The 27,620-nt window shown below is 43.9% G+C and overlaps 3 protein-coding genes across 8 annotated transcripts in view; 2 read left to right on the top strand and 1 right to left on the bottom strand.

Annotated features, from left to right (window-relative positions):
- Window positions 1–6,796, top strand: part of AK8 (adenylate kinase 8) — a 58,526-nt gene extending 51,730 nt beyond the window's left edge. For all 4 annotated transcript variants that reach the window (XM_075578755.1, XM_075578756.1, XM_075578753.1 and 1 more), the window contains 2 exons: window positions 4,381–4,461; window positions 6,321–6,796. In XM_075578755.1, the coding sequence (XP_075434870.1) occupies window positions 4,381–4,461; window positions 6,321–6,576 (337 nt within the window). In that variant the 3' untranslated portion in view covers window positions 6,577–6,796. The remainder of the gene's footprint in view (window positions 1–4,380; window positions 4,462–6,320) is intronic.
- A 6,896-nt stretch (window positions 6,797–13,692) lies between these two features.
- Window positions 13,693–21,493, bottom strand: GTF3C4 (general transcription factor IIIC subunit 4). 2 transcript variants are annotated; one of them, XM_075578752.1, is made up of 5 exons: window positions 21,165–21,491; window positions 18,646–20,454; window positions 15,788–15,918; window positions 15,197–15,285; window positions 13,693–14,399 (listed from the first exon to the last, which is right to left on the bottom strand). In XM_075578752.1, the coding sequence occupies exons 1-5, from the start codon at window positions 21,444–21,446 to the stop codon at window positions 14,335–14,337; spliced, it is 2,376 nt and encodes a 791-aa protein (XP_075434867.1). In that variant the 5' UTR covers window positions 21,447–21,491; the 3' UTR covers window positions 13,693–14,334. The 2 variants fall into 2 exon arrangements, 1 of the variants encoding a protein (XP_075434867.1); XR_012789583.1 differs by lacking the exons at window positions 13,693–14,399; window positions 15,197–15,285 and adding an exon at window positions 16,053–16,201 and having other exon boundaries at window positions 15,835–15,918; window positions 21,165–21,493.
- A 1,561-nt stretch (window positions 21,494–23,054) lies between these two features.
- Window positions 23,055–27,620, top strand: part of DDX31 (DEAD-box helicase 31) — a 38,519-nt gene continuing 33,953 nt past the window's right edge. Inside the window, exons 1-2 of one of the 2 annotated variants that reach the window (XM_075578750.1) lie at window positions 23,055–23,292; window positions 26,649–26,884. In XM_075578750.1, the coding sequence (XP_075434865.1) occupies window positions 23,194–23,292; window positions 26,649–26,884 (335 nt within the window). In that variant the 5' untranslated portion in view covers window positions 23,055–23,193. The remainder of the gene's footprint in view (window positions 23,293–26,648; window positions 26,885–27,620) is intronic. The other variant, XM_075578751.1, reaches the window with a different exon arrangement.

The raw sequence follows: 27,620 nt of genomic DNA, 5'->3' as shown, positions 1-27,620 counted from the left end.
GAGTGTGCTTGTACAGTGTGCCTCAGGCAATGGAATGAGGAAAAGAAACCAGGGGAAAGGAGGGGGGTGTCCTTTAAGGCTTTTTTCTTCATTTTTTAACACTGCTATCGGAAACTCAATCTGTGAGCTGTCAGCGATTGCAGCCTGCTCCCTCCTCATACAAAGGGTGACTGACAGATTCCTACTGTGTCTTGTCAAGCTATCTTTAAACATCAAGCCAACCAGTAAACAGGGCCCAATGTATATTAAATCTTGTTATGCCACCCTCCCCTTCTCATTCCTCTTTCTATCCCACCACCACGCCTCCTCGTGCTTCTCCCCCTTCCTACACACTCTGTCCCCATGAATATTTCATGGCAGCCAGCATTAATATTAATTCTAATAGCTCAGTATAGTAGTTATTATTTCTGTTTTGTGACAAACATGCATCAAATATTCAGGAGCCTTTTTATATATATATATAAAAAAAGATACATTTACACACTTGATTGCTAATTCCTCTCTCTATCCTGGGAATGTTTGGGTAATCTTAATTCCGTGTTTGTGTTTACTGTAATTAACCATTTGCTGTTAAAGGGACTAGCAGCTGTTCTGTAAAACCTCATTTACATAGAATTTGACGGCAGAGAAGGACCACTTGGCGTACAATGTCGGCCCGTTATCCTACCTGCTGTAAAACCTCGCACCCCATGTCATCCTTGGGTTTCTTTCATATTTAGTATAGCCTTATGTCTATCCGAAGCATGTTTGAATTCCCTTACTGAATTAGCCCCTACTACCTCTGTTGAGTGGCTATTCCACGAATCGACCACCCTTTCCATGAAGAAGTATTTCTTCGCATTTCCCCTTGGCCTCCCAGCCTTCAGCTTCAGAGAACGGCCTCTTGTTCTAACACTCCTGCTTTGGAACATGCTTCCCTCCTGTACTTTGTTGAATCCCTTCATATATTTGAATGTTGCTATCATATCCCCCCCCCCCCTCTCCCTTCTATCTTCTAAGCCAGTGGTTCCCGACTCCAGTCCTCAAAGACCACTCAGTCCAGGTTTTAAGGCTCTCCTCTCAGCACAGGTGGGCCAATCAATAAAGCCAAGATATCATTTCACCCTAATCAGTCTCCATGAAATGTACCTCTGCACACATCTCTTACAGGCAGCTTGATAAAAGTAAATAAGGCACCTGGCCCCAATGGCATAAATCCAAGAGTTCTTAAGGTGTTAAGTTCAGTAATAGACAAACCATTACATTTAATATTCAAGGACTCCATTTCCATATGCTCAGTGCCACAAGATTGGCGTAAAGCAGACATGGTGGCTATATTTAAAAAGGGAGCTACAGTAGATTACAACTAGGAAATTACAGACCTGTAACCCTGACATCAATAGTGGAGAAGCTACTTGAAGGTTTAGTATGGGATCATATTCAGGAATACCTAGTGGCAAACAAAATTATTAGTAATAGTCAGCATTGATTTATGAAGGATAGATCGTGCCAAACTAACCTTATTAGTTTATTTGAGGAGGTAAGTAGGAATTTAGACCAGGGTAATGCAGTTGATGTGGCCTACTTAGATTTTGCAGAGGCTTTTGATACGGCTCCAAACAAGAGGTTGGTGTACAAAATAAAGAAAATTGGACTCTGTAAAAATATTTGTACCCGAATTGAAAACTGGTTGAAGGATAGACAGAGGGTTGTCATAAATGGAACTTTTTCAGGTTGGGCTAAGCTCGTGAGTGGAGTACTTCAGGGATCGGTACTGGGACCCCTGCTTTTTAACTTGTTTATTAATGACCTTGAGGTTGGCATCAAGAGAAAAGTCTCCATCTTTGCTGACGATAATAAATTGTGTAAGGTAGTAGAATCAGAGCAGGATGTAATTTCTCTTCAGAAGGACTTGGATAGACTGGAAACCTGGGCAGGTAAATGGCAGACGAGGTTTAATACAGATAAATGTAAGGCTATGCATTTGTGAAACAAGAATAAATAGGCAATTTACAAATGAAATGGAGATAAATTAGGAGAATCCTTGATGGAGAAGGATTTATGCATGCTTGCAGACAGCAGGCTTAGCAACAGTGCCCAAAGTCATGCAGTAGCTGCAAAGGCCAACAAGATCTTATCTTGCATTTAAAAGGGCAATGGATGGAAGGGAAGTAAACATAATTATGCCCCTATGGGTACCACTCCATAGAAAATACATTATGGAACTAGAGAGTGCAGAGAAGAGCCACACAATTAATAAAAGGGATGGACAATCTAACTTATGAGGAAAGGCTAGCTAAATTAGATTTATTTACATTAGAAAAGAGACGTCTAAGAGGGGATATGATAACTATATACAAATATATTCAGGGTCAATACAAGGAACTTTCAAAAAAACTATTCATCCCAAGGGCAGAACAAACGACAGAGGGTCATCCCTTAAGGTTGACGGAAAGGAGATTTCACCAGTTAGCATGGAAGGGGTTCTTTACAATATGGGCAGTTACAAAGTGAAATTCATTACCCATGGAGACTGTGATGGCAGATACAATAGATGTTAAAAAAAAGGTTGGACATCATTTTGGAAAGGTATACAGTGATATACCAAACAAGTGAACATGGGAAGGATGTTGATCCAGGGAGAAATCTGATTGCCAATATTTGGAGTCAGGAAGGTATTTATTTTCCCCCTTATGAGATATCACTAGATGATGTCACTGGGGTTTTTGTTTGCCTTCTTCTGGATCAATATACTGTAAGTACAAATATAGGATAAAGTATCTGTCGTCTAAATTTAGCATAGGTTGAACTTGATGGACGTATGTCTTTTTTTCAGCCTCATCTACTATGTAACTATGTAACTTTAATGGGGAATTTTGCCAGAAAACGGCTCAGTCGGACACTTCGGTCGATATAAAATAAGCCCTTAAGATTCTAGCGACACTCGGCAGGTTTTCTGGGTGCCACAATGAGCTAGTCCTGTCTTCTACTTGCCAATATCATTTAGCTTTGGGGGGGAAAGGGCAACCATGAAAAGTCATTGCTCGTCAGTTGGAGATGTAGAGAATCAAAAGATGGGCTCTGCACCTGCATGTTGAAATTCGTAGAGGTACTACTAGCAACCCACCTTCCTACCACCATGGTGTTGGCTCTGAAAAGGCACTCAGGTCTTTAATTAGACAGCACTAGGATAGAAAAGCTGCAAGCGATGTCCCATCTTAACCAACATTCTGCAGTGTATTATGCTATTGAAAAGAGGGTCAGTCTATGTGACTGTAGCTGTCATATATTTATTTCATGAGTTCAAATACCTTCACTTTGTACAAGGTAAGGCACCTGTGATATTTGTTTTCTCTTTGTATTCTAGCTGAATGTAAGGTACATTATAATATTATTAAGGATTATTTTCTTTACCCTTGAATTGTGTTGCTCTAGTGCAGGAGTGGTCAACTCCAGTCCTCAAGGGCCACCCACCAACAGGTCCGGTTAAGGATATCCCTGCTTCAGCACATTTGGCTTAATCAGTGGCTCAGTTAAAGACTGAGGACTGGAATTGGCCACCCCTGCTCTAGTGAACTGCAAGAGTAGGGTTACCTTCATGTAATTTCCCTATCCATATTTAGGAAGCCCACAATAGCTCAATTTATATTTCATATTCTTAAGCAGTGACTTCTGTACAGACCATAGAGCCGCACAGCCCATAGAGCAGCACAGACCTGCAGATCAATGCTGAGAAGAATTTACAATCTCATTTGCTTACACACTCACACCCAGCTCTCTTGACTGGCAGTGATGCAGCAACACTACAAAGATCATGATCACTTCACCAAGGGTTTGTACAGAGCACTCACCAGATAAAACCCCTTACATTGGGTAGCTCGTACATTCTAATCCAGTGTCACAAAGAGTTGGGGTTGGATCTCGAGCTGGGATCTTCCACTTCAAAGATTAGTGCCTTTACCAGTGAGCCAGTTCAAGAGCTTCTTATTGCTAGGATAATGAAATGACTTGCGTTTTGCCTACACTGGTCTTACCTTCTATTAAAGGAAATACCTGTCTGTCCTTTGAAGTGGTAGAAATAATACAATGCTAAAAAGAACAATAAACCATCGCCGTTTCCCCCTATTCTCTGGCTTTAGAACGGAAATGTTATTTTGATCCCTCTTTCCTTGTCCCTCCGTCTTTTATTCCTTTTCTTCTCATTCTTGGTGGTAACTTACAGCCCAACGTAACTCCCAGTATAACCGTCAACTCTACCCCTCTCTTGGTTATTGTTTGAGCTCTGTCACTTATTGCTGACAGCGTGATGTGTGAATGTCACCAATTTATAGCTCTCTGGTATTTTTCACACTTGCTGTGATGAGGTTGGTAATCCTGTTTCTACTTTGTCTCTCCCGCCAGGGTTTTCTTCCTGGATATTCCAGACGACGCTGCCATGGAGCGCGTGTCCCTGTGTGTGACAGATCCAGTCTCAGGGGAGAGGTTGGTACTGACTGTTATTGGTTTAAGATGATCTGGTTGCATGGGCTCAGACACAACATTAGACTAGACAGAATATACTGTATACTACCTGACATCGGTGGGTTTTTAGCAGGAACTGCTGCATCATCACAACTAAACACTCGCGTGGCAGAGAGTTATTGGATTAGGAGGATGTGTTTACACAGCCACCAGTTCACAGTACTACATCTGGCAATTATTGGTATTGGAGAAAATGACTTGGATTATTCTACCAAGCCCCATACAAATTCTATAGACATTATGGGTTACTGAAAGATGGCTTTGTACAGTGCTACGCTGCTCTTATCTGTAGACAGGGAAGACTACGTTGTATGGGCTCCTGAGAAGACATTTGATCCTGTATCATAGCAAAAATTATTTAAAAAAAAATAAAATACAATCTTATGTCGGGCTGTATGTAGAATGTTTGTGCACGTTTAAAGATTTAAATACTGTGCCCAACTACAGTCCTCAAGGGCCACTATCAGGCCAGGTATTAGGGATATCCCTACTTCAGCACAGGGCAGTCATTTTGACTGAGCCACCTGTGCTGAAGTAGGGATATCCTTAAAACCTGACGGTGGCCCTTGAGGGCTGGAGTTGGGCACTCCTGGTGTAAGGGGTTGCGATGCACTGCAATCACTTACACCAGCGGTGTGCAAACGGGGGAGGGAGGGGCGCGAGAATTTGTAGGGTGGGGCTTGGCGGTTATAGAGGCCTCGCACTCTTCCCCATGGCATTTAAATTAAATTATGGGGGAGGTGTGAGGCCTCTGTAACTCCCTTACCTGTTTTCTGTCGGGTCTTCGGCGACACATCGCCTTGGCAACGCGCGTCAAATGATGCGGTGGGGGTCACATGACCCGCAGCGTCATTTTACGCAGTCCCTGGAGAGGGGGGGGGGGGCACGAACGCTACGGCTGCCAGGCAGGGGGGCCTCAGCTCAAGAAGTTTGCGCACCCCTGCCTTACACTAAAGGAGTGGCTAAATGCTACTGCTACTTATGCACATGGTATTCCTGCTCAGAAGGCTAGATGATGGCCACCTCAGGGGGGAGATAACATACTATGATCGGGGTGCAGTTTATTGTATTTTTGACCCCGTTTATTTTATTCAACTCAGATTTGACCACGGAGGCACTTGGCATCAAGCCCAAGTTGCTTTTCCAGTGAAGTGTGCTGGTACTAGATGATACCAAGTACCACTTCCTTTGTTTTCTTTACAAACTTGAACACCTTTCTCTTAAAGCTGCAGTTCAGTCAATTTCCTGCATGTGTGTTTTTTTTTTTAATAAAACAGTTCTGTAGTAAGTTTTCTGTTTTTAAAAAAACAACTTTGAAAGACCAATTTTCTTGAATTCTATTTTAACAACCATTTGCTAAGGCACTGCCCCTTCATGTCCTGTCACAAGCCCTGGCACACCCCTTTGTCAGCCCCGCCCTCCCTCTAGCACATGTCAGTGCAGCAGTGCTCATGAATATTCATGAGCTTCCACTGACTGACAGAAGCAAATAAAAACATATGCCAGCTCTAATTATGTCACCAAATTTCGCCTATCAATACACGGAGAACGAATTGACCGGCAGCTATACAGTTCTTTAGGTAATTAGAGATTGCACACATGAAACTATTGAAGTAAAAAAATTAATTAATTAAAAAAAAAAAAGACTGAACTGCAGCTTTAAACCTATATACATTTATTTTATTTTTAAAGCTTGTTCCCTTTTCTTCTACTAAACCATGATGCAGTGAGATTATATTTACTGTGATTTAGTTCTCTTTCATCAGACACCATACCACTGCTTCCATTAACGAATGATTCCCGTGTATCTCATGCTGCAGGTACCACAGCATCTACAAACCGGCTCCCAGAATCGAAGTGCACGACCGTCTGCAGCAGAACCCCAAGGACTGTGAGCAGAAGGTCCAGGAGAGGTTAGACATATATCATGCCAACGCTGAAGAGCTGGAGGAGTTTTACCAAGATGTTATTCATGTTAATGCCGATCAAGACCCATACACAGTGTTTGAGTTCATTGAAAGCTGCATTGTCAAACCCATTCCCAAGCGTGCCCCCGAGAAGCCCATGTCTCCCTAATCACTCACAGCAGACACGACGCTAGCTATTAGTCTGGATTAGCAAGCCGTCACATAGAGGGCGGCAAGACTTACAGATCGTCATTTGTATTAGTTTATTCACAATGGGAGAGACCTGCCCAGCCATACATACCTCCGATACAGAACTATCGCTGTGCATTCTGCTAAAATCAGCTTTGCTGTAGTGAAGTGGAAATAAAATAAAAGATCTTTTCTCAGTTTCTTTCCACCCAGATTTGCAATTTGCTTTACCTGCACTTTTTGGGTTGCTGCCGTCACTGCAAAGAGAGCACGAAAATCCAAGAGATTTCTTTTTAGTAGAGAAAAAAAAAACGGTTTTACACTATAATTAAAGTTAGAAACCAACCGCGCTCATCGTGTGCGTCCTAATGCTCCGGACTTACAATCTCTGTGTTTTGTACACAGACATTTTTTTTCTGCATGCTTTTATACGTGTGTATTTTTGTGCAATGCCGTATGTATATCTTTATTTGTATAGCGCTTCACAGCAGTAACAAAATATGTTGAGCCAAAGATACACGTGTGGCCCTTGGGAGTGACTTATAGGTAGGTTTTTTTCCTGCCATTTTATACATGTCCTTTGATCGCAGCCTGTAAGTGTGCGGTCTTTGGTTGTAGGTAATACGTGGCGTTTTGCTAGAAACTAACACATTGGTGGGCTGCAGTAGAAGCTTATACATACCTGGCTTCCTAGTAAGGGTAGTGTGTTGTGAGCCCCTCCTGCAGCAAAGGTACATCTGCTTCTTTTATTTTGCCGATTAATATTCTTCTCTTTCTCCGCTCAGTGCATATCTCAACCATTATATTAGTTCCCCTTGAGTGGCTCGGCGGATAATGTGAGCAAGGAGGGGAGGGTTGGGCTGAGTTTATCTCATTGACATGCATTCAGTACGGCTGTGCTTGTATTCTGGGGTCAGAGGTGACCTCCCCACGGGTATGTAGCAGGCCCAGCATAAGCAATGGAAGCGTTAGCAGAACATGCTAATACACTTGTACAACGCTCCCTCTGAAACAGTCCGATCAATCGCCATTCATTTAATTACCACAAGCAAAGCAGCTCATCACGTCTCTTTGCGTGGTACATTCAGTTAAAGTAACATGACAGGTTTAAACCTGCAAGAAGGGGACTATCCTCCTCGGCTGGTTTTTACAGATTAAGTGATTTTCATTCTTTGACAAAATGTTTTTATTGTGCCAAAATTAAACAAATAGGAATTGCCCCAGTATCTCACTGTTAGGTCATCCGTCAAACTCTGTCTAAAAGAGACAAAGACACAGGACAGGCCTGATATTGGCTAATCTAGTATAGATTCTCAATGAGATGGGTCCCAGTATAAACAGAAGTGTAGTGGAAAGCACTGTTGTGTAACCGCGTGTGCAACATGTAAATGGGAGGAGCACCGCTGCTGGGTCAAATCAATATCTCAACCTGCAACAAATGTTGAACTAGTTAAAACCATATTTAAGCAGTTTGGCTTAACTAGACTGGGCGCCTGACACCTACAATGTTGGTTTAACCTTTTACCTGCCAATGTTGAAGGCCCCTCTGGTGGCTAATGTGTTAATTCACCACTCCTTTACATCATTACACTTTAGACAATAATAGAATTGGAGTAACTGGGTGGCTCTGGTTCCAAGCAGAAACACAGGGCCACTTTCCTCAGTAGGAATAAGCAGCAAGTAATCACCAATCCTTTGTAGGAACAGGATAGGATGTGAGACATACAGGGCCCGTGCTCTCTCTCGCACTGAGGGATACGTGGATCGTTTCTCAGATATCTGCATAATGTGGCTTTTATGTGGAGTTGGTGTCCTTGAAGGCCTGGTATACAAGATGATTCAGTTTTCTAAAAAAGAATGGATTTCCTTTGATGCGAGCGTCTGAATTGTTGTATTCTTCTGCATCACGTACATACGTGTTCGGGTCCACCCCTTGTGTGGATTATGAGCATGTATACATAACTAAAGTCATTATTGAGAACCGCAATTTCATTTAAAATAATAATAAATCAGTGCAGTTTTCATGTAATTTCCTTGCCTCTTAAGTGGCTGAACCTGGTTTTATTCCCAGCAGTTAAGTCACCTCCTGAGCTTGGATAAAACCCTTCTCTATGTGCCACCCTACAGTATATGGTTATGGATGTTGAAGGGGATCAAACACCGTTAACACACCAATAACCTTTTCTTGTAGCAAATGGGATAGCTTTCAGTCACTTGAATGGAAGTGAATTCATTATTAACTGTGCATCACTCATCTCCTGATTATATTGATTAGATACCCATCTCGGATGCCAATGAATTAACCCGCGTTTGGAAACATATGTACTTTGCTGCATACAGAGACTATTAATATTACTAATAATAAAAGCAATAGTTATTGCGATAAACATACATTTAACTATTTATTTTTATGTAAACCACGTTTTGATTGCATTTGGTTTCAGATGTTGTACAAGGCTACATCAGCTCTGTAGAACCTTCTAATGTATTTTGCATTAAAAGATTGGCATTTAAAAGAAAACATACCTAAAGAACAAATGATTAACACATTTCAATACACCGTTGTGGAGTTATGATCACTACAAATGATCATGATTTGTCCTATCCTACTTGTATCAGTCGTCCAAATCAAATACTGGTTCGTGACACCAGCTGTCACCACCTTATGTACCAAAGACTTGTGGTGGTTTTCCACAGCCCTGTAAAGTCCTTTGCTGACAGAATAACAGTCCCCTTGCTATGAGGTCAGAAAATCCAGCCAGGAGAAAGTGAGGCGTTTAAAGATTTCTCTGTGCTCTCCTCACCACTTATATTCACAGAAACGTGTGCTACGACAGAACCCAGATTTAAAGATGAGACAGTAAAACCATACAATCCATTGGGAATCGCTGCCGTGCTCACTTTAAGGTAACCCCCATGCAAACACCTATTTGCCATCCCAGCGCTTGTGGGTATGAAAGTCTCACCATCTGGCTCACTGGCAAGGAGTAGAGCCCCTACACAGGAAGCAGGCACACTTATTTCCAGTCCCACCACCTCCTGTAACCATACTATCTAGGCATATTTAGACATTTTCAGGAATCGCTTCTTTTATCTTCAGCAATGAATAAGAACACCTGGGGTATTTGCTAGAGGGGCTGCATGTGTTGTTGGGCATGCACTGCAACAGGTTGCTGATACAATGTTAACATTATAGGAGGTACTTGCTTTGAAATTATGGGGGCACCACATGGCAAATGTGTGCCAGAGACAGCTTGGGCTGTGTACAATGCAGATGACAAGCTATTGTCTGCAAACTGATACGTCTAGAGCAGGGGGGGGGGGGGGGGAAGAGGTTAACTCCAGTCCTCAATCCCCCCCCAACAGGTCCGGTTTTCAGGATATCCCAGCTTCAGCATAGGTGACTCAGTGGAAGGGAGGGCTTGAGGACTGCTCTGCTCTAGAGAGGGTGAAGTGCGTGTATATGTATAATACTGTTGATGATCAACTCATTATTTAACCCTTGCACCGCCAGGGCTTAATATATTGCAAGCCTCTCGAGCAACGTCGAGGTTTTAATGCTGGACAGGATTGCAATGCATTTTAAACGCAGACTGCAGCAGAGGTGACATTAGACATTCAGTACCACAATTGAAGACTGAGCCGGGATGTTCTGGTCAGCATAATAAAAGCTTTATTACCAGACCGGTCATTGATGCCCACAACATTCAAGTGCCCATTATTTTCTCACACTAAACCTGGTCCCAAGTAATATTCGCAATAAAACATGTCTATATAGTAATGTGACGTGACTGGTTGTGTGTACACAGCCGTTTCATTGCATCGGATGCACTGTAACGGTAATAAGAAAATATATTTCTATTTTTACACTTACCGCTGGACAGCAGCAATACAAGGTTCCAACTTTTTTATACGTACAGCATATAACAATGTATAATTCGACCTTCTTACCTAAGCTGGCCATCGTTTAGTGCTCCTGTTATAATGTCAAAATCCTCACTGTGTGCCTTAGGCTGCGCTTATAATGACGGCGACTGCGATACGACGTCGTGTCAAAACAAATGCATTGCTGCCGTCGCATGCGCTTATAGTAAGTGCGACGCGACGGAGCAACGGCTTGGTCGCGATCGCTGGAAGTCATCTCTATTTTATTTTTCCGCAACCGCAGCCTGAAGTCACCGGCACTATAAGCTTGGCCTTACATATTGGCTGCTTCAGTATAAACTCAGCAGCTACAATGTATCCTTATATTACTAAGGTTACATTATCTATTGTTACAGCGCAAACTGCTGGGACCATTTGCAACCAATTATCCCAAACAGGAAAGTGTTGCAAATATCTTGCACTGCTTGGGAGGTGTGCTAAAGCCTGCTATAGAAATCAAAGGATGCTTTAAAACTCATTAAAAATGACATTGAATTGATTTTTTTTTATTGTCCCCACTATCTAATTCTACAGTTTTGCGGTCAATTTACTGGGTTTAAGATAGACCCAATACAAGGTCACCGCGACTCGAGTTTTTCCCCAGACACTTTCTGGCACTACAAAAGAGGCAAGAAGCAAACCAATTGCCCCTTTAAAATGAACTCCACTGACTGTTGACTGAGAATATACGTTTCATTTGAATCTTTCACAGGCCCTTCTTATCCTCATGAATCAACCTATTGCTCAAAGGGCCAAGCAACTCCGTCAATGTTCTGTGGACCTGCAACATATTTTAGGCTTCGCCGTTAAGGGTCTGGCACAATTAAAATGATCGATGGCCTTGCTAGGTACACTAGAGGAGGATGTGTTACAAATAGAGCTTACCTTATCACTATGTGAATTAGCATCAGAAGTGACCCAGATGTTGCAAGCAGCTGCTCTCGCTCCACATTCCTTGTTCTCGGACTGCATTGGTTTAAGGATAGTGAACCTGCCCTGCTGACTATTAATGAGCAGCTCATTAGTTAAGTGCTTTGTCACCACAATAGCACTTTGTCAGCCTCACGGCAAAAAATAAATAAACAAAAGGGGGGTTTAACCAATAAAAGTGCTGGATTTGCAATGCTTTTTATGACACTGCGGCACGACACAGATTAAGACATTCAAGACCACAATGGATAACCACAATAATGCTGACGCTTTTTAGAAGTTCTTCATGCAGTTGAATAAAATGTATAATAATAATAATAATAATAATAAGTTCTTGTATAGCGCTGCTAGTTTTACAGAGACATTTTGCAGGCACAGGTCCCTGCCCCGTGGAGCTTACAATCTATGTTTTTGGTGCCTGAGGCACAGGGAGATACAGTGACTTGCCCAAGGTCACAAGGAGCCGACACCTGGAATTGAGCCAGGTTCCCCTGCTTCAAACTCAGTGCCAGTCAGCGTCTTTACTCACTGACCCACTCCCTCTCTCATACACTCCACCTTTACTCTATCTTTCTAAATCCACAGCGTTTATGATGAACAGAAAAAAATACTGCAATTGTCAGCCACTTTTCATACAATGAATGTGTTTGACATGCGATAGGCGTATTTGCTTGAAATGTCTTTTGTTTTAATACAAATCACCTACCATGGTGACTGCATCCTTAATCTAAATCCGTTCTCTCAAACAATTCCACCCTAAGTGCCATCCTTCCCAATACCAACATCAGCATAGTAAATATAAATAACACATACTTAGCAGCCTGGTTAGGGTTTTTCCCTATATCTATTTCTACCCCCTTCTCGAACCGGAGGAAAGTGATAAATTATACTACATACTGTAGCAAGTGGCCCATAAACTGCTATTGTAAGAAACATGAAGGTTCACAGTGCAATTTGTGACCATTTTGCAGTCAAAAGCTGTTGCTGTGCAGTCGACGTCCTCTGGTAGGAGCCCTCGAGGGACCACAACCAACAAAATACAGGGGGGGAGGGGGGGGAGGTGTCAGTATCTAGCATCAATCCCGAATGTGTAGGCACTCGCTGGGTCTTGTGATGTAGAAAAATATCAATTTATTACAGAAAAGGATCAAAGATCCTTTTCTGTAATAAATTGATATTTTTCTACATCACAAGACCCGAGAGTGCCTACACTTTAGGGGTTCATGCTCTGGCAAAAATCGGTGGACCATTCTGTTAGTGAACCTGCAGTCTGGCTCTGGGGTTTAGTGAAGAAAAGAGCGGTTTGCGTGGCGTAGGGTTTGGCGTGGTTTGCGTGACGTAGGGTTTGGCGTGGTATTCACAGGGCTCAAGTGGGAAGATCCATCACAAACATCTTTATTTATTCCTCGTGTATAACGGGTAAAAAAAAAGGAAAAAAAAAGTGTATACAGCGAGTCCTTGCTTTTCCGACACAATGCGTCCCGCAAACCAACGTCGGATGTGGGACCAATGTTAACCGGCGGCGAATATAGATAAATATATATATATTTATATTTAGGTTATGGTGGGTGAAAAGGTGACTAAAAACCCGCCACCGTATAGCATATAAAAATATTACTTGTGAGCACATTCACATGGCTTAGACAGGTCTGCAACCCTGCCCTTCACCGAGCATAACCTAAATAATGTGTGGTGAAGACCTACCCAAGTCTCAAATTGCAAAGCCAGTACAACCAACCTCGCACTGATGAGACCCAAAAGGTCGAAACAGTCTGTCTGAGTGGGTTCACTGGCTTTGCATCTCATCCCAGGCTATGTTTAAAACAGCGAGCATTGGCTTAAGGGCTCCATGTAATAATGGCCTTAGAGACAAAAAGGTGGCACTGTGCTCATTTGCATGTCATTTGCAGTGTCATGTCACTGTGCTCATTTGCATGTCATGTCAATTGAAAAGGACAAAACAGACTGGCAATAATAAAAACTTATAGTGGGTCGTCTTCTGTGAACACTGTAAATGCTATTATATGCAATAAACAGTACAGTAATACTAAAGGCTCCTGTGTATATCTCGAATAATAAGGCACATGCCTATAGCGAGCTCTAGTATAGTTAGTAGTGTTTAGTTATATTATTGCTCGCTATAGGCATATACCCTATTATTCGAGATATACACAGGAGCCTTTAGTATTACTGTACTGTTTATTGCATATAATAGCATTTACAGTGTTCACAGGAGACGGCCCACTACAAGTTTTTATTATTGCCAGTCTGTTTTGTCCTTTTCAATTGCTTGTTCAATAAAATGTATACGTTTTTGTACCCCCCTCAGAGTGCCCCATGTTGGAGTTCCTGTAAGCCCTTTCCGTGGGGCTTACACCTTTCTCTGTTTGATAAGTGTCTGCTTTTACACCAGGGAGCACCGCCTGTATTACACAGGTTTATTCTGTGGGTACTTCATCTATCCAACCGGTACAAGTGCTTTTTCAGTCCCCTTGTATTCAAAAAGTGATGCTTGTCAGTTTCATTGAATATTTCTCCACTTGGCTGGAAAAGTTGAACAAGGAATGTGAGAAAATGAGGAGCGTAGTCCTTGTCCCTTCTCTGTACAACTGCTCCGTTATAAAGTATGTTCCTGAGAAGCAAAGTGGGATGTTGGCAGTCCTGCCAGTTCCTACGGACCCGGTGTGCTTTGTCTTACACTGAAAAGTGTCCACTGCCTGGGAGGTTCTCAAGTCCGTGGTTTTGTAAACAGCAGAACACTTTATCCAAAAAAACAGTTTTACAAATACTTCATGGCTGGCTCACGTGGTCTGTATGCAGTCTGTGTTCAGGATTTCCACCCGGTTTGTTTTCCTATAAAAAACATGTTTGAAACCGCGATGTGCTAGAAAACTGGAGAGTCACATAATGTGCAGGGTCCTTGCAGCAATTTCTTAATCCATTCTGGGTCTGAGGGAATGAAACAAATGAACAAAACATCTTGTCAGAAGAGGTTAAAAAAAAAAACCCCCATAAAAAGAATGGCAGACAACACCACTATATTGAAGCGCTGAGTACACTTTTGGCGCTATATAAAGACATACAATACAATATATGTAAAGAATTCCAGATAGATAGGGGCTAGGGGAATAAATAAGGTTCCCATACAGCCCCACAATAATCAATATATAAATAATGGGTTCCCCTGCACTCAAAATCAATAAGTAATGAGAATTTATAGTTAAAAAAAAATGTTTCTCTGAATATCGCATATACCATACAGAAACACCAACAAGTATATATACACATATCAAAAAGGGAACGGGAGAGCGCCCACACCCCAGCTCGGACACTCGGAGTAGGTGCAGGTGGTATATAATGTGCGGTTAGACAACATCTTATATGGCACAGATTATACACAAGGCAAACTGTACTCATCCATCTGTGATAAGGTTCTGGTGTATCTGAAAGGGCTTCCTCATAAGGCGTGGCTGCCAGGACCTTCGATAAATAGATCGAAGAGAAATGATCACACGGGCAGACTCTGTGCTCACCCACAATTGTTTGCACGCACATAATTAGAGAAAAACTACACTTCAAGGGGCAGCAACGGTTTTTTTTTTTTTCATCCAACGTGAGTAAACTAACTATGTGAGTTTTATGGCCTGGGATTCTATCCTTAAATAAGAAGTCGTTTTACAGTTGGGCAGTCCTGCCACATCTTATTCTGCATTCGCTGGCCTCTGCCAAGGTGAACGCGCACTTACCTTCAGGGTCCGGGTGCCTAGCAATGCTGTCGTGCAGCAAACAACGTCTGTACATTAAGTTCTGACAAGCCTGGTATGTCAAAAAGCACCTAGAAATATAAAAGCAAACAGTAACCTTTCTTGCCTTTATCTAATCAAACGTTAGCGGGTTTTTTTGCCATGTTTGGAGACTTTTCATGGGAGCAGTATAATGAGGCTTCACAGATTATGGAAGTGTTGCAGTGGGACTCATTGGAATTCAATGTCAGTTTTGTGACCTCAAAGTACCCAGTTGGAAATGTAGCCCTTTTAATAATCCCCTGTGAGGTACTGGTGGGGTGAGGAAGGGGGAAGAGAACTTCACACCCCTGCCTGCCTACTGTTGTGGATGTTGTCATGTCACTTAGCTACCACAATACTTTCTCCTTCAAGCAAAATCTAATAATATTTAGAGAAGATTTCCAATTGCAATCTGAAGAGGAGATGTTTGCGTAGTCCCTCGCTGCTGAATTATCTGGCATAAAGCACCAAGGTCTGTTTCAATATCAGTTATTAAAACCCTGAACATGGACAATCACATTTAGGGGGGTGGAAGGGATACATAAGCCTCACCTAAGCCAAATATGCCCCTTGGGGCAGGCTGCCTGTCTGCGGTCAGTGAACGGCAACACTTCTTTACACAGACTACAGTGCTCTGGGAACGTCTGCTTGTTCATCTTCTTCTGGATGTGTCCGATAAGGACCTGCAAGCCAAAAATAGACATTTCCGGAGTAACATAAAAAAGGTGCTCCCTCAAACCAGGTGCAGCAAGGCAAATATGACATGGCAGAGCTCTACCAAATATCCACTAATGGAACATTTCTGTAATGAACTTACAAGACAATGGATAAAATACTCCTGGACCTACACAGGGTGATCACAACCTGACTTGCCGTGCATGGATAAGTCACTTGAATGTCTTAGACTCAATCACTGGATAAGCAGAAATGTTCTCCGAGCACTAGATCTTCGTGCTGTAAACCATTCTGGAGATATATATAGATATTTATAAAAGGCAAATAAACCGCTCATCCATGTATGTGTACGTATATATATTGTGCAACAGGTGCTCTAAGGGAAAAATAACTTGTATTTCAGAGTACTGCACCGACACACTTTATTCGAGCAAATACCCAGCATGTACCTGGCAGATACCTGGAATGCGCCGCTCCTCACCTCTGACAAGCCCCATTGCGTTTGCCTTCACAGCCTGGGTTCATGCCTGGCTGACGGGCGGCTGATCTGTTAAATGATAATGATTAGGATTTAATAGGCTGCAATGCTTCGCGTGTCTACCAGATGGCATAAATTCATGAATTGTAATGCAGTATATATATATATATATAATGTGCAGTATTGCAGCCAGAGGGAATAAAATGCTTCAATCCCTGCCTGAAAAATAACCCAATGCACTCGGGCAGAAAACAGTCACAAACCTCAATACACCCGGGTATACCCGACTTCGTGGGACTAGCCGAGCTCGAATAAAGTGTGTCGCCAGTGTAGATCCCAGAAGGATCAGAAAAGGCTCCCTCATATGTCGAGCACTCAATGTTGGGGTACAATAGTAAGACTTGCAAAGGTCTATTGGTGTAAATACCATTGATAGGACAAAATATGGCCCATCTCGACCGGATTCGCTCAGAAAAAATAATACAATTTTATTTAAGTAATTTCAATTGGTAAGGTTAAAAACACATATAAAACATTCAAACATTAAAAAAAAACCCCATTAGGAAGTGGTTAGGTGAGCAATCAATCAGTAGATATCAGTATAATATACAAATATAGTTGCTCACCACAACACGCCGCAGGCGACGTCATCAGAAGTGGCAGCGTCTGCGTTTTGAGACAGCAGTGTTTGGAGACAGGCTTGTATCTAGACAGGTTACTCAGTGAATTGTATGCGAAAATAAGTCCTTTTTGGCCCGCGGTGGGGGCGTCCTGCTTACTACTTACTTATACACGGGTTATAAGAGTCTATACTATCATATATATCGTTTCTCCCTTTGGAGCGGAGCCCCTTGCACCCGCTATGCCATATCAGAGTGTATGTGACAGTTTGTACTCCAGAGAAAGTGCATATACATGATACACTTTGTATCTTATGCTATACATCTAAGCCGGTACATACACCTGATGCATGTAGTGTTTTTGGACACAATACTAAGTTACCACTACTTGCGGTGGGGGCGCCCAGACTTCCTGGGGAAAACATAAATACTATATGAGTGACTTAAGTATACACCTTTGACTTTTCCCTTTGGAGCAGAGTTCCACGCATGTGCTGTACTGCACCCTAGAGCATGTGATAGTTCATATACCACCACTGAACAAGTGCATATACCTGATAAATAGATTGCACCTCCAATACCATCTTACCTAGAACTACACACATCGTGAATCTTTCACTATATAGGGTTGAAGGGACACTTACCTGCTTGTCCATAAATACTTTATTCCGCAATAAGACATCTGTGGTGAGCAACTATATTTGTATATTATACTGATATCTACTGATTGATTGCTCACCTAACCACTTCCTAATGGTTTTTTTTTAATGTTTGAATGTTTTATATGTGTTTTTAACCTTACCAATTGAAATTACTTAAATAAAATTTTATTATTTTTTCTGAGCGAATCCGGTCGAGATGGGCCATATTTTGTCCTATCAATGGTATTTACACCAATAGACCATTGCAAGTCTTACTATTGTACCCCAACATTGAGTGCTCGACATATGAGGGAGCCTTTTCTGATCCTTCTGGGATCTACTCTGAAATACACGATATATATAGATATATAGGATATATATAGATTATAGAGATATATATATATATTTACTTTTTTCATATACAGTAGATCGACCATCTTTTCTTATTCCGAGAACTGCTGCATATCCTACTGGGCACCCCCACCCCTCTATTCACTCAGCCAGGGTAGCTGCACTGCTAAGGCCTGAGACATAGTGTGTTGGGAGCGCGCTTTTGCGCTCCTGCTCTGCCTCGCCTGCTGAAAATGGGGCTTTTCCTGTCCTTGCAGGCGAGGCAGTGAGCGCGCTCAGGGGGCGGAGGCGGGGGCATGCCAGGAGGCGGAGCGGGAGGCGGAGCTAGTCCCCCACTCCCATTGGATGGGAGCGGTCACGTGACCGCTCCTCCGCTTCCCCGAGCGGCAAATTTCAAAACTGCCTGTCTCTGGGAAGTTTCTCAGCCTCCGCACGCATCAGCGCGCATGCGGAGGGAGAAACTATAGCCGCGCTGATTACAGATGCAGGGGCTTTGTGCATCTGTTCAGCGCGGCTCAGCCCGCCTCAGCGACGCTGATTGCACTATGTCCTAGGCCTAAGTGTGTATGGCAAGTGCAACTTGTTTAGTGAGTTCTAACACACAAGGAGTAGAATAGCATGAACGTGTGCGGCGGAGTCACTTACCTGGGCGGCTCGGTCATTATTGTCCTTATCAGACATCAGATAGTCACAGACTCCTCGTGTGGGGACACTGGTATTTTCAGTAATCCAGGTGTGAAGGTAGACTTCCCCCAGCACCCGCTTCATGTGCTCCCGGGTTAAGTGCACTTCCACAGACTCAATTTTCTGCTGAATCTCAAGGAGGCCGTCTTCCTCTGAGGAAACGGCCAAATCGGCCTCTGTAGCATCTTTGGGTGCTTCACCAGGGCTATTTTCGCTGACCTGCTTGGAAGAGCTTTCCCCTTCCCCTTCATGGCTTATGTTCCCTTGCTCCTCAATTTCGTTGCTCGCTGGAAACATGTCGTCCGCTATTAGAACTTTAGGTTCTTTGTGGGACGGCTTCCACAGTGCATCAGAGGCGGCTTTCTTAAGGGACTGGTACCAGATTTTCAGCAGAAAGAGACGGAAACGCCAAAAGTAAGCGGCGCCACCCTCAATCTTTTTGTCCAAAGCTTCTTGCAAAAACTGAGGAATCAGCTTGTCTTTCAGGATCTTCCAGCGCACCAGGTCTGTTAGATCCATCTGTCGGAAAAGGTTTTGGTTGGAGCACTCCAAAAGCTGGGCTGCTGCCTCTTCAAAAGTCTTAAGGGCCACAAAGTGAACCTGGTAGGTTTTGGTCACAGGGTGAATCCCATTGTGGATGCCTTCCGAGGTGGCGCAGGCAAGGTAGGCACCACAGGGGCTCACTGAAATGCCGTGAGCCTTGACTGACCCAAACATATCAGACAACTTGATGAGCTGATGCTCAAACTTCAGAGCAACGTCTGTGAAAATGGGAATTAGCTGTCTAACCTTTCCGTCAACTGAGCAAGTATAAATGGTGCCATTTTGTTTATCAGCCGACATAGATAGGATAGGTAAAGAGTGAAGTCCGGTCACATGGGAATTGTGGACGTTTAAACCGACTTTTGATATGAGCAACAAGCACCAAAAAACATAAGATCCGCGAGCAGCCACTACCAGGCTACAGCTACATTTCTGGTAAGGGTGATAAAGTGCTATGCATTTGATGCTATGAACTGGCATCTGGTCAGTCTCATGCCAAAGGATCACAGGTTGCCGTAATGTGAAATACCCTTTAACTGCTTTTAAGTTCACTGGGAGGATTTTTACAGGGCCCGAACTACTCCCTACAATCAGTCCACTCATTTTACGATTGTTGTGCTCGTATTCCCACCACGCCAATACACTGGGAGAATTAATCCCGGACTCTATGGTGTTGCAGGAACTGATAGACTCCTTGCCCAGAAAGGGTATTTGGAACTGCCAGACAGCAATGTCTCCATTCTCAAAGAGCACAGCCAAGAGCACTGTGCTGACGTCCCTGCACTCATTGTTCTGCATTATCTGCTGAGTGGTGCAAATGCCAGACCACTCCATCCGCACTGGGGTCTGCATGCTGTGACGCCTCTTGAACTCTGAAAAGTCCTCTAAATCTGCATGACAGCTGTCATTGCTGGTCACTTTGTAATTGGCTTCAAACAGACGTTCCCCATACATTTCGGTCAAGTCAGCCAGCTGTTTCCACTGCAGCCTGTTAAGATTTACTTGGACAGTCAACCTGTTGTCCATGGTGAGTGCTGCCAAAAGACATCGCCCGTTCGCATCACATCCTAAAGGAGACCAGCTGGCATACTTGAATCCTCTCAGTGATGGTAAAAACTTGCCTTCGGGGTTGAACACTCTGTCCAGCATGAAAGCCTGACTGACTGTAAGATCCTTTGTCCTGGTGAACATCGCTTTGCATTCGTCAACTTCTTTTGCCAAGCCAACCTGAGAAGAGAAAGAGGGGGGCAGAAGAAGATACTTGGTAGCGATGCCCAAATTTTACAGTCATAAATTCATCCAGACTTGCATTCAATGTTGGAAAACATTAACCATAGCTGTAGTCTATGCTGAACCTTAAGGATGTGTTACAAAGCCAGTAAAACCAAAAAAACATGGAACAAGACAGTGTCCACTGTGATTTGATACATAGTATATAAGTAAGCACAAGTAGGTAGGGCCTCACTAAGTGCTGGTGTGAGGCATCTCACACTGATTCTATCAGGTTGCAATATCCCACAATGTGACTTTGTGAATCCCAGTTCTTAAACGGTCATAATGTGGATTCTACTGGAATATCTATGAAGGTCAGATACACCACAATTATTAGTATGTAACCTCCACGTTTCTTCTTAGTGTAAAGTAGGGCTTGTAAGAGATGAGAAATTAAAGGCTGAGGCGAGTGGAAAAGGGATGTGGCGGGCAGTTAAGGGTTAGAGGAAAGTGTAAGGAGGGGCAGAGGAAGGGGCAGTTTAGAGGGTAGAGAAAAGTGAAAGAATGGGGCACATAAGGGGGTAGAGGAAAGTGAAATAATGGGGCACATAAGGGGGTAGAGGAAAGTGAAAGAATGGGGCACATAAGGGGGGAAGTGAAATATCAATACAAATGGCTAAAGGGGGAAATGAACGCCTGAATTAGCAGAGGGGCCCCAATCCTACCTTGAGGGAGCAGGCGGTGAGCGGGGCGGGCAGGGTGGTGCGGTGCAGGGTGAGCTCCTGGCCGCTGCTGTGGATGTCACACACTTGCTCCAGGACGGAGACGCTGCGGCTGGTGCATACGGAGACGCGGTGATCATCGGACCACGATACCGGCTCCACCCCGCTCACCGGATGCAGCAGCTTGGCGGCCGGCTCCCGCTTAGTGGCCGTCAGGCGGAAGCTAGGGCCCGGTTCATCCTCCGGAGCCTCGGCCGGGACCGGCAGCTTCTCCTCCGCTGACATCTTTCCCCCGCCTCCCTGTGTACAAATCCGTCACTGAGCGCGACCACAGCTAGGGAAGGACCCTCCGCTGCATAGCAACCGGGCTGCCCGCAGCTCCGCCTGAGCACAGATATTAACCAGGCATAAATAATAGGCAGGTCTTCTGCATTTGGAAAGACAACGTATAAAAATATATATATATATATATATATATATATATATATATATATATATATATATATATATATATAATCAAGAATGAATAGACTATACCGTTGTGTGGCTAACGAAATGCGAGCTTTCGAGATACACTGAGCTCGCACAAATAAAAGCATTTCGTTAGCCACAGAACAGTATCGTCTATTCATTTTTTATTATTAAAGCTCGGCTAACATGGTACTTATACCTCTACAGTAAATACATATACACACACACAATATTATAATGTGGTATCACATATATTCATTGAAATTAGGGATATTGCATTATTTTTATTTTCCAGGTGATGATGGCTCAAGTGCTCTGGGCGACTCACCTATTTAGGGACATGAGTTTGTTTGCATTTCAATTCGGTGATAATAGCGCCATGTTGGTTTTCATTGAGGTTCTAAGGCTAAAAGGAGAGATACTAACCTACGAGGACCAAAATAACCTAGATTTAGGGGGGCTGAACCCCCACCCCCATACAAAAATCAGCACTTTTCCATTAAAATGTATCCGAAGTCAACGAGACTGGTGATTAATGAGCTCAAAATCGGTAAGAAAGAGTCAAAATCAATTAGACTTGCAGAAAATCAGTGAGCGTTTGTAAAGGGGTTCGTTAGAGACACCAGATAGAAGATGGCCACTAACAAATGCCAGTTTCCATCACCGGGAGACTGTAAATCGCATACATTAATGCCATTCTCTTTACTTGAATCTTTGTTCTGGTAAATATGTCACATAAAATGTTCATCCCTGTGCATCTTTACTGTCAAAACATTCTTTAATGCCATCAGAATTATTCAATGATAATATCACTGTTATGTAACCGAACAGCCAGATAATTGGGTTGGATTCCTTGATTGCTTAAAGCTTTGTAAATGCCATTTGTTTTCTCTTGGAGAAAACTTTGTGTCGACGCGTGTTCCACCTAGGGCTGCTAGGTGTCCGGTATTGAACTGGGCTGTCCTGTATTTGGATACTCTGTCCAGTAAAAAATGAGGTGCTGTAATGCTGGACATGTATGTGTCCAGTATTTTCCTCCCTGGACATAGTGATCTGACGCAACTTACACCATTGAGTCCAGTATTTTTGGGGAAGCCGCCTGGCAACCCTAGTTCCACCATAGTAACCCACAGCGAATGTTCCCACTGTTATTTCTGGTTTACACAGGGAAATGAATCTTTGCACACACTAGGAATGCAATAACATGATTCCTATTACATCAGGGATACACTCATATGTGTATGATGGATGGAAGGAGTTAACAGACCTGCCAACTCTCCCTGAGTTTCTATTACACTGGCATTTTTTTGTTCCAGAATCTCAAGTCCAGAGTTACACAGGGACTTCTGTTGAGGCTTTGTGGACTGCACCTCAATAGGGTTGTTCTAATCAGGCGTTAGGTAGAGAGCCCGACGTGGGGTCCTTCTTTGCAACTGCACTGCTCACACGTGGCCTGAGCTGCTTGTCTGCACTGGGGCTGTGTTCCGGTGTATGTTACATATAGACATCTGCGGGTAATTTTGCTGCATTTGATTCGTGAGGATTTTTATTTTAAGCAGGTATGGCCGACGGGGGTCTGATCCTTAATATCTCAGATACACCTACCCTCCATTCATTCCAGAAGAGTCACAGCAAGTTTCACAAACCCAAAGGCAACTGGGTAAGTTTACCGTACATATCTACCAATTAACCCAGGGGTGGTCTTGCCCCCCAGTCCTTATTGGGGGGGAGGTGCTTGAGAACTGGAGTTAGGCATCCCTGAATTAACCTGTGATGTGCAGAATTTTAATTGCAAATGTAACCTGCTAATTGCAAAGTTTGTGATATTAGGCAGTGAAAAGAAAACAAATAGTTAATAAGTCTCATGTTAGATTTGCAATGGTGGTAAAATACTCTGTTTTGTCACTGGAATGTTTGCCATTAATATACATATTTGTTTCTCTATTATTCTAATCATTATGATTGCCATGTAATCACTTTGCTGCAAACATTCTTTGTAAAGCAATGTGTTCTTGGTCCCTTTGGCAGAAAAGAGTTTCAATGTTCATCCTGTGCAGTATTGGCACAGGATAAGCCCCAAAAACATAGATTGCAAGCTTATCTGGGCAGTTACTGTGTCTGTAATATTCCTACGTGCTGTGTAATGCGTGCTATACTGTAATTGTGACGCGCTTTCTTTGAGTCCGGTTGGGATGAAAACGCTATACAGTATGAAATAAAGTTGTTATTATTATTGGTTGAAATCTTCACAAATACTCCATTGTTTGCAAATAATTTGTACTGCTGTATGAAGATTTGATATAAATATTATCAAATATAAAAGGTTTTTACCTATATACAGCTTAGATTGTAAGATCTGCGGGACAGGGATGTCTTTTCCTAAGGTTTGCTTTGATGCTGGAAGCGCTAATTCCCATTATGCCTCATACTATTTTGTTTATTGCTGCTGTAAAGCGTTGTGTTCATGGATGACTTTGTACAAATAAAGATATACATAATATAATAATATAAAATAATACTTATGTGGATATGCATTATTTTATTTATTGTTATTTATAAAATATTTCCCAGGGAAAAGTACATTGAGAGTTACCTCCTTGTTGTGTTGACAACATTACAAGTTACAGTTACAAACAGGATTCAAGTGCGAAACCACCATAGTCTTAAAAAAACATTCATGGAAATACTTGTGTTGTGAAAATCCAAACGCCTCTGTGACTGAAGCATTATATGTAAAATTACATCGCTTGGCGAATTCCATGTGAAATCGTCTTTATTCTGGGTTTCATCTGAAGGCCGTGAGAAGGGTCGGTGAACTCTGCAGAAGTCAAAAGTTAAATTTAAAAGCCAGGTTCCACCTTATTATTTCTATCGCATACAGTTTTCAAAAGCATAATAATATTTATGTATGTCTTTATTTATATAGCGCCATTAATGTACATAGCGCTTCACAGCAGTAATATACATGACAATCATATAAATAACAATTAATATAAATAACACAAAGGGGAGAAGTGTTTCAGACATAAAAGTAACATCTAGGAAAAGGAGTCCCTGCTCCAAAGAGCTTACAATCAATTTGTCAATTTGTTGATCGGAAGAACATACAGAGACAGTAGGAGGGCATTCTGGTAAGTGCGTCTGCAAGGGGCCAAGGTTAATGTATGATGTGTTAATTATCAGCCCAGGAGCTCCTCATATGCTTTGTTAGACCTCGGGCATGGTCAGCGCTTAGGCGCTGACCCGTACTGAGGCGCGCGCAAGCTTACCAGTGAGCCCCTGCAGCCGCAATGAGAGTGGCTTTAGCAGGAGCTCGCGCACGCTTGCGGAAGCGTGTGTCTTAATAAATTTTTAGTTCGGCGCGCAGGGCCGGTCACGTGAGTGGTTCGCCCAATGAGGGCGAACCAGCTCCGTGACGTCACTGGCCAGCCCCCAGACACACCCACGGATGGCGCGCGCTCTAAGGCAGGGAAAGCACTCGCTTTCCCTCAGCCTCAGCGCGCCTCCGCACAGCTGCAGTCTCTATGGACTCAGCCTTAAGCAGGTGTGTTTTTAGGTCTTAAATGTGGATAGAGAGGGTGCTAGTTGGGTATTAGGGGTGGGGGGCAGTCAGTGTAAAGGTTTAAGGTGGGAGAGGGCTATAGATACAAAAGGGGTAGAGAGAAGACATCCTTGAGCAGAACGCAAGAGTCAGGATGGTGTATAGCGAGAAATTAGGGCTGAGATGTAAGGAGGAGCAGAAGAGTATAAAGCTTTAAAAGTGAGGAGGATAATTGAGTGTGAGATGCGGGATTTGATAGGAAGCTAAGGGAGGGATTTCAGCAGGGGAGACGCTGAGACAGATCTAGGAAAGAGTAGAGTGATTCTGGCTGCAGTGTTTAGGATAGATTGTAGGGGAGACAGGTGAGAGGCAGGAAGGCCAGACAGCAGGAGGTTACAGTAGACGAGACGGGAGAGAATGAGGGTCTTTTTGCAGTCGAGCAACAGAGGAAAAAATTACAGTTTTTTGCTACCTTTTGAATGTGAGAGAGGAGTCGAGTGTGACCCCTAGGCAGCGTGCTTGGGCTACTGGATGAGGGATAGTATTTCCAACAGTAATGTGGAAGGAGGCAGTAAGGCCAGGTTTGGAAGGAAGTATGATGAGCTCTGTTTTTGCCATGTTAAGTTTAAGTCGGCGGAGGGCCATCCATGAGGATATAGCAGAGAGACATTCAGAAACTTTATTCTGTACAGCAGGTGTAAGGACAGGGTAGAAAGGTAAATTTGTGTGTCATCAACATTGAGGTGATAACTTTTTATACAGCGCTTTTCTCCCAATGGGACTCAAAGTGCTTCACAGTTACAGAAAGGGGAAAAATAAGAAAACATTTAAGGTTTTAAAGGACACCAAACACAAGGAAAGATGCAATGCAGGATGGGACGGTACTGTAGCTATTAAATGGTGGACAGGTTGTGGTTCATTAATTAAATGCTGCCTACCTTTCTCCAGCCTGAAAATTGTTCCTTCACACAGTTGGGTGGGGACTTTGTCGTTTGCTTCATTTACAGTTTACTTGCTACCGACTCAGATTAATAGCGTAACCCAGCGGTGCGCAAACTGTGGGGCGCGACCCCCAGGGGGGGCGCGACACTGCCGACGGGGGGCGCGGGGTTTACAGAGGCCCCGCGCGCTTCCCGAAGGCACTTAAATTAAGTGCCGGGGGAGCTGCAGGGCCTCTGTAAACCTAACTTACCGTGGCTCCGGCGGCTTCCTCCCTGCGGCGCCATGGCAACGCGGCGTCAAAATGACGCCGCGAGGTCATGTGACGTCACGTTGCTATGGCAACGTGACGTCATTACGCCGGAGCGCGGGTAAGTTGGGGTTGGGGGGGGCGCGGGAGCGAGGGGACAGCCATCAGGGGGGCGCAGGGAAAAAAGTTTGCGCCCCCCCTGGCGTAACCTACCCTTGCATTGATATTTGTCCTTATCTTCTCTTCCCTCTTCCCCCCCCCCTCCCCCTCTCTTAAATGTTAATAGAGATCGAATGCCGTGAAAAGACAATTCCAGGGGGCCAACGAAGAGCCCCCAGCAAAGCGCCAGCACACCCCCACCAGCCCGAAGGATGCCAGCGGACCACCCAACAGAAAACCAGCCGCGGATCCCAAACCAAAGAAGCCCTCTGCTGGGAAGAGAGAGGAGAACCAGAAGGGAAGGTCTTCCGTGAAGACGTCCTCCCTCTTCAAAAACAACCCAGCGGTCCCTGAGATTGAGAGGTCAGCATCCTATATGTGGCCAGCGATGTCTTCAGGTGTGGTGTGTGACAGCTGTGAGGCTGAACCAGGGCTGGGCGACTCCTGTCCTAGAGTAGAAAGCGTAGGGTAGAAACCTAGAATGTGACGGCAGATAAGAACTACGTGGCCCCCCCCGTGTCTGCCTATTTACCCCCCCCCCCCCTGCTTTAACACCCCGGACCCTATGTGGTCCTGGGCTTTCTTACATATTTAGGATTTCATTCTGTCTATCCCAACCATGTTTGATTCCCCTTACTGCAGCGCTGCGCAAACTGGGGAGTTTAACTGCGGGGGGCGCGGGGTTTACAGAGGTCCCGCGCGCTTCCCAAAGGCACTTAAATGAAGTGCCGGGGAAGCGACGAAGGCCCCTGTAAAACTTACCGTGGTTCAGCCGGCATCTGGAGACGCGTCGCCATGGCAAAGTGACGTCATGACGCCCAGACGCCGGAAACCACGTTAAGGAGGGGGGAGGGGGCCGCGCAGAGAGCAGGACAGCCGGCAGGGGGAAAATATTGCGCTCCCCTGCCTTACTGTCAGAGCTCCTACCACCTCTGCTGGGAGGCTAGTCCACGTATCCACCGCCGTTTCCATGGAGAAGTACTCCCTCACATGTCCCCGTGGCCTGCCACCCTCCCTCTGCAGTAATATAGGAGAACTCCCATCACCCCCAACCAGCGCGGCACGGCCAGGAAACGCAGCGCAAAGATCTGTATTTCCA

The sequence above is a fragment of the Ascaphus truei genome, chromosome 21 (assembly GCF_040206685.1).
Source record: "Ascaphus truei isolate aAscTru1 chromosome 21, aAscTru1.hap1, whole genome shotgun sequence".
In the NCBI taxonomy this organism is placed as follows: domain Eukaryota; kingdom Metazoa; phylum Chordata; class Amphibia; order Anura; family Ascaphidae; genus Ascaphus; species Ascaphus truei.
The sequence above is the reverse complement of the archived record's forward strand: the minus strand, read 5'-3'. Positions and strand labels throughout refer to the sequence as shown.